Source organism: Staurois parvus, unplaced genomic scaffold, assembly GCF_062004578.1.
Source record: "Staurois parvus isolate SC_StPar_1 unplaced genomic scaffold, SC_StPar_1.0 ptg000137l, whole genome shotgun sequence".
Lineage (NCBI taxonomy): Eukaryota > Metazoa > Chordata > Amphibia > Anura > Ranidae > Staurois > Staurois parvus.
The window spans coordinates 3,296,587-3,303,667 of NW_028317933.1; the positions used below are offsets into that span (position 1 = coordinate 3,296,587).

Sequence of the window (7,081 nt, forward strand, 5' to 3'; positions counted from 1 at the left end):
GTCATGTGGTAACTGGTGTCTTCAGCCAGTTATTTGGGTAAGTGGGGAAAGACACAAGTTAATCAAATCATCTGTTCCCAAATGTAGGAGCCATGGTTCAGAAGACATCAGAACAGAATTGCATATATTACAGATGATTACATTTTCCTGACCAAATAATTGTCAATTCAATTCATCCTTTGTCTCTAAAATGTAGTAAATATGATAAGTCTACTATATATTTTTAATTTCACCATATTGTTAAAGAAATCTTTGCACAGATGAAAACAATGTAGAAGGTATTGGGTCTTTTAATGACTGCTTCACTGGTCTATGAAGGTGCTTTGATGTTCTGGCATGAAGTTCTCATAACCGTGTTCTGTCTAAGGCAGGCCACAGATGATGCAATTTTCTTTCCTTCCACCACAGGTGGAAGGAAAGAAGATTGCTGGTTTCCCCTAATGATCACAGTCAGTATTGATGATGGATTTCTCCCGCAAAGCTATGGTGTTCTGCTGGTAGGGAGCCTTCCTCGCTGGCAGAGCACAATGATTAATAGGGCAGAGATCAGCTTCAAGGATCATAGAGGCAAAGCAGAACTAATTGTTCAGGAAAAACCTGACAGGCTGGTTGTGAACAAGTCGATTAATTGATCTAGTTTGGTACAACCAAGGTGCCCATACATGGATCAAAATTTGGTCGGTCCCTGCTGAACTGGCCGAATTTCGATCCATGTATGACCAGCTTTAATTGCACCTGAGCTCAGTTCCTATCAGAAAATGGTTATCTGATAGGAACATCTATGAAATTAAATGTTGTTTGTGCCTAAAGCTTGACCATACAACAGTAGAATTTAGTACAACATTTTTTATAATGGTTCGTGTTAAATTGATTTTAATTTTTGCTTGTAGAGACAAGAAATTCGAAGGAAACAGGATGGAAATTTTTTCTCAAACAAAAAACTAAATGTGAATTTTGGTTTTCATTTGAGAAAATTCGTACTTACTGTAATGAAACTTGGAAAATTCTAATTTTATCATTTGAAATAGGTTGACACAGTGATGTTGAGAGAACGTGCTGATTTTTCTGAATTTTCATATGGACATTCGATCAAAAATGGTGTATGGATAGCTTTAGCAGTACTCCTGAAGTACGTTTTTTCTTAAATTCCACAACTGCACCTAGGCACTCCATTCCTTAGCTCAATAGTTGTATATCTTTGTGAGATCAACTATGGCACAAGTGTTTCTGAATACTCTTATGGCAGGGGTGTCCAAACTTTTTTGGAAGAGTGCCAGATTTGATGAAGTGAACATGTGCGAGGGCCGACCATTTTGCCCGACATTCTGATGAACCATTAAAATTAAATACAAATGAACTATTTTATGCAAAAGTTTATTGAAAACGGCATACTTTTCATTTTGTGACTTGGATGACAAATCTAAACAGGTGTTAAATCACTCTGCCTTTAATCTCAAAAAAACAGGAAGCTGAAATATGTCAGGAACATTAGAAAGTACATTACACAAAGTATGAAGGTTGTCTTGTCAACTTTTAAGTTCAAAAAATGTGAACAGGAACATAACACCAAGTATACATGTGTTCAAATATATTTAGAACTGATTTAGACCAACTGACATTAACTGAGATTTTACAATGTATTCCTCTCAATTGAAAAAAAAACTTGCCTGCACTAATGTGAAGGGTGAAACTGAGATCTGGACTGCAGCACATAGACTAGGTCTGGTTCAAAGGCCGTGGTTTTGATGCGCAAAATGTCACGCAGGTGAGAGTCACTTAGTCTTGTCCTCACACGGTTCTTGTTAAAGTTCATAACAGAGAATGTCTTCTCACACAAATATGTTGAGCCAAACAAGCTCAACATTTTCTTAGCCAATGTTCGAATCTCTTGAAACCGGATCTTATCCAGTTGGTGGTAAAAGTTCACAAGAGAGAGCTGTTGGTGACGACTGCGTAACTCGCTGTCACAATGCAGCTCAATGAGCTCGAGCTGCAGCTGATCTGGAGCATTGTCGGGGTCAACAGAGAATGGAGAGGAGAAAATGCTGATCTCCTTTTCAATAGCTGCAAAATCTTGAAAGCGCCGTTTAAACTCCCCAGCCAGAGATACGATGTCCGCTGCATACCTGCTCGTTTGTGCACTGATATCATCCTGTGGAAAACTGTTCATTATTTCCTGCAACGCTGAAAAGTGAACAGTATTGGGCTGCGTTTGTGACAAATGCCTTAGGAAAAGTTGCAGCTTTGTTCCAAAGGCTTTGAGGTGTGAATAAAGCTGGTTCACCGCTGCATCTTTGCCCTGAAGACTCGTGTTCAGTACATTCAGATGCTTTATGTCGACTAGAAACCCCAAATCAGCCAGCCAAATAGGATCAGATAGTTCTCGCATCGGTTGTCCCTTTGTTTCCAAAAATTCTCCAATTTCCTTTCTGAGAGAGTAGAAACTCTGCAGTGCAGACCCCCGACTGAGCCATCTTACATCATTATGATATAAAACATCTTCGTATTCAGCCTGGATATCCAGTAAAAACTGTTTAAACTGGCGGTGGCACAGGGCTTTAGAGCGGATGCAATTAATGGTCTTTAGCACCGGTTTCATAACATGATCATATTTGAGATGTTTAGCACAGAGAACTTGTTGATGAATGATACAATGAAGTTTGATAGCGTTGCCTCCTTCTTCAATCACCTTGTTACAGATTAGGGTTGATAATCCACTTCGTTCACCAGTCATGGCAGGTGCCCCATCAGTAATAATCCCAGTAACCTTGTTCCAAGGCAGTTTCATGTCATCTATGGCAGAACTAACAGAGACAAATAAATCTTTTCCTCTTGTTTGGTCCTTAAGGCTCTGGAGGTCAAGCAGCTCCTCAGTCACATTCATTTCATCATCCACCCCTCTCAGAAAAATCAGCAACTGAGCTGTGTCAGAGAGGTCCGTGCTTTCATCACAGGCTATTGAAAATAAGTCAAAATCAACTCCTTTTGACGTTAACTGTCTCTTAATATCTGATGAAATTTCTTCAATTCTCCTTGCTACAGTGTTACGAGCCAGGCAAATGTTGGCAAACTCTTGCTTCTTCTTGGGACAGATATTCTGCACCATTTTCATGATACATTCTTTGATAAACTCACCCTCAGCAAAAGATTTGCAATTTTTAGCAATTAACGCTGCCACCTCATAGCTAGCCTTTGTGGCATTTTCATTTGATCCATGGGCTCTTGTAAAAAATCGCTGTTGTGACATTAAAACAGCTTCAAGTTGCTTCAACTTTTCACTGCGGTCGCGCCCTGTTAGCTTGTCGTATGTGCTATGTCTCGTCTGGTAGTGTCTCTTGATATTAAATTCCTTATAAACAGCCACAGTCTCTTGGCATATCAGACAAACACAGTGATTTCGTATTTCAGTGAAAAAATATTCCACTTTCCACCTGTCCTGGAAGTGGCGGCCCTCACTGTCAACTTTTCGTTTCTTATTTGTAGTTGCCATTATAAAAATTGGCCAGAAGGGGAGAAGTTATGTAGAGACTACGAGGAGCAGAGGGTGGAACAGCAAAGATAGGATACTGTAACACAGGCAGACAATAGCAGGCTGTGCAATAGTAACAAATCAGATAATCATGGCATTATAGCACAGTGATGGACAGTCAGGGGTTAATGAAGGATATTACAGCTTGCTACCAGATTCCTATATGCTCCCTTGTCTGCTTTAATGTATCCTGAGCACAGCCCGGCCTGCCTGTCAGTGTGTTGTCTGCTTTTTTTACTTTTAATATTTTGCCCTAATGGTGGCCCTTGTGGCTTTCTGTGGAGGCTCAGCACTCTCTGGACTTGGACTTGACGTGATCAGCCAGCAAAGGGAGAAGGAAAGCCCAAATCTCGCGAGATCTCGGAGGTCGCGAGATTTGGGCTTTGTTTCTCCTTGCACTGTCCCTCGGCCCACGTTCCGGACCCCACAGATGAGCTGCCCAATATATAACTTACGGTCCTCCACTAGTGATTCTGCGAACGCCACTGAGGACTCCAGGGATCTGTCAAGCGGGAATTGACGTCATCAGCCGGCACACAGAGAAGGAAAGCCCAAATCTCACGAGATCTCGGACGTCGCGAGATTTGGGCTTTCCTTTCTGCGCCAGCTGATGCTGTCAAGTGCCGCAGCTAGAGATCGCTGGAGTCCTCAGTAGCTTTCAGGGAATCACTACCGGGGGCCGTAAGTTATATATTTGGGTAGCTTACCTGTGGGGCCGTTTCAGTCCGGAACGCGGGCCGGACTTTGGACATGCCTGTCTTATGGGATTTGGTGATGCCACTAGTTTGCTGCTCATTGCTCTTCAGAGGGCTTGTTGGAGAAAAAAACTACCTGAAGTACAAGGATCTTCCTGAATCATTCATTCTGTGACTATTTTCCCTCCAGCTCCCCTCCAGCTTTTTTTCCCCCTCCCGTAAGCAGATTACAAGTCATTATTATTATTATTATTATACAGGATTTATATAGCGCCAACAGTTTGCGCAGCACTTTACAAAATGAAGGCAGACATTACAGTTACAATACAATTTGGTACAAGAGGAAACAGAGAGCCCGGCTCGTTAGAGCTTACAATGTAGGAGGAAGTGTTGAGTGATACAAAAGGTAATAGCTTTGGGGGGGATGAGCTGATGGAGAAAGTAAATGGCAGTTTACTAGGTAGAAGCAGGATAGGCTTCTTTAAAGAGAGAGGTTTTCAGGGATCTTCTAAATGTGGACAGATTATGAGATAGCCGTACAGATTCGGGTAGGGAGTTCCATAGGATGGGAGAAGTGCTGGATTCAAGCATGGGAGAAGGCGACACAGGAACTAGAGAGCAGAAGGTCTTGGGAGGATTGAAGAGAGTGGTTTTGTTGATATTTTGAGACCAGGTTGGTGATGTAGCTGGGGGCAGAGTTGTGGATGGCTTTGTAAGTTTGTTAGTATTTTGAATTTTATTCGTTGGGTGAGTGGAAGCCAGTGAAGGGATTTTACAGAGAGGGGTAGCAGACACTAAATGGTTGGTAAGGTGGATGAGCCTGGCAGCAGCATTCATGATGGACTGCAGTGGGGATAGCCTATGTAAAGGTAAGCCAATGAGGAGGGAGTTGCAGTAGTCAAGTTGAGAGATAACCAGGGAGTGAATTAGGAGCTTTGTGGTATCATTGCTTAAAAAGGGGCATATTCTGGAGATGTTGCGGAGGTTGAGGCGGCATGATTTGGACAGGGATTGGATGTGGGCCTGAAAGGATAGTTCAGAATCAAGGGTTTCCCCTAGCACCCTGGCATGCAGAGATGGGTTGATAGTGGTGCTGTTGATCCTGACTGAGAAATCGGGGGAAGAGGCACGTGGGGGAGGAAATACGAGCTCTGTTTTGGATAGATTGAGTTTTAGGAAATGGTGTGACATCCAGTCTGATATGTCTGTTAGTAGATCGGTGATATGTGAGGAAATTGATGGGGTGAGCAGAGGAGTAGAGAGATAGATTTGTGTGCCATCAGCATAGAAATGGTATTGGAAACTATCAGCTGACCTAATGAAGAAGTGTAGATCGAGAAAAGGAGAGGTCCAAGGACAGAACCTTGGGAGACCCTGACAGTAAGAGAAGGAAGTAGAGTTGTAAGTGACACTGAAGGTGTGGTGAGATAGGTAAGATTCAAACGAACAGAGAGTACAGTCACAGAGACAAAGTAAATAAGAGTTTTTTGAGGAGAAGGGGGTGGTCAACTGTGTCAAAGGCAGCAGAGAGGTCCAAAAGTAAGAGTACAGAATAGTGGCCATTGGTTTTATCGGTTGGTAAGTAGTTTGTCAGTTTTAGGAGAGCAGTTTCTGTGGAGTGTCTTAATAAGGTGTCAGCTCAGTCAGTTGTAGACTAGACATTCATGGAGTTGAGGCAAAAGGGAGTAAGGAGATGGGTCTTGGGTTGTCAAGATTGGTGGGGTCCAGTGAGGTCTTTTTAAGTATGGGGGTAACTAGTGCATGTTTTATAGAGTTAGGGGAGATGCCAATAGAAAGGGAGAGATTGAAGATATAGGTTAAAGAATTAAGGATAGAGCCAGAGGGTTACCGTAGTATTTGCGAGAGAACGGGGCAGGTGGATAGGTGGGCTAAACAAGGGAAGTATAGATTGTGCAGGCGGACAAGGAGTGTAGGGTGAGGGAGATATCTGTACAGTGGAGATCTCGTCACAAATTGTATCAATCTTATTTTTGAAGTGATTAGCGACCTCCTGGGCAGTGAGTGAGTTAGTGAGTTGAGGTAAAGAAGGACGAAGTAGAGCGTTAAAGGTAGAAAAGAGTTGATGGGGACTGTGTGAGAGGGTGTTAATGAGAGTGATAAAATAGGTCTGCTTGGCTGTGTGGAGACAAGAATTGTATTTTTGAAGGGCAGATTTATATTGGTCAAAGTCTTGCTGGGTCTTAGTCTTATGCCGTAAACGCTCAAGAGCATGGTTACGTTTTGTTAGGCATCTGGTATTGTCTGTTTGCCAGGGCTGTAGTGATTGGGCCCTAATTCTGTGTGTAGTGAGGGGGGCCAATGTGTCCACAGTGGATGACAGTGAACTGTTGTAGACAGAAGTGCCCAGGTTGGGGCAGGACAGGGCTGAGATTTTGTCATAGAGACAATCTGTTGCAGAAAAAAGAAGAGAGTGGTTAAGATAGCAAAGGTTTCTATGGGTAACTGTTTGATAGCTGGAAGCCAAGGAGGAGGAAGCCAAGGAGAGAATGATGCTAATAAGGCAGTGATCAGAGAGCAGAAAAGGAAAGTTGGTGAGGTTGCAAGGAGTGCATAGGTAGGAGAATACAAGGTCGAGGCAGTTACCATTAGAGTGGCTAGGCTCAGAGGTTTAGAGGAAGCAGAAGTGTTAGGATTACCAGGGATGTTGAAGTCACTGTGAATGATTGTGTACATTTTAGAAGAGAGGCAGCCAGGCAGAGAAGTCATCAAGGAAGCTTGATACAGGTCCAGGAGGCCGATAGATCACAGCAATTCTTAAAGAAACTGGAAAGAATAAACGAATAGAGTGAACTTCAAATGAGGAGGGGGACAGAGAGGGAGGTGAATGAAGGACCTG

The 7,081-nt window shown here is 42.8% G+C and overlaps 1 protein-coding gene across 1 annotated transcript; it reads right to left on the reverse strand.

The window, feature by feature from the left end:
• Positions 1–1,672: 1,672 nt before the first annotated feature.
• LOC149465749 (general transcription factor II-I repeat domain-containing protein 2-like) lies at positions 1,673–3,490 on the reverse strand. The gene has a single exon (XM_089673453.1). It carries the CDS (start codon positions 3,488–3,490, stop codon positions 1,673–1,675), a length of 1,818 nt encoding a protein of 605 aa, XP_089529579.1.
• Positions 3,491–7,081: the final 3,591 nt, after the last annotated feature.

Bases quoted from the DNA above. Each gene is read 5' to 3' on its own strand.
- LOC149465749 (XM_089673453.1), bottom strand. From the start codon at position 3,490: ATGGCAACTACAAATAAGAAACGAAAAGTTGACAGTGAGGGCCGCCAC.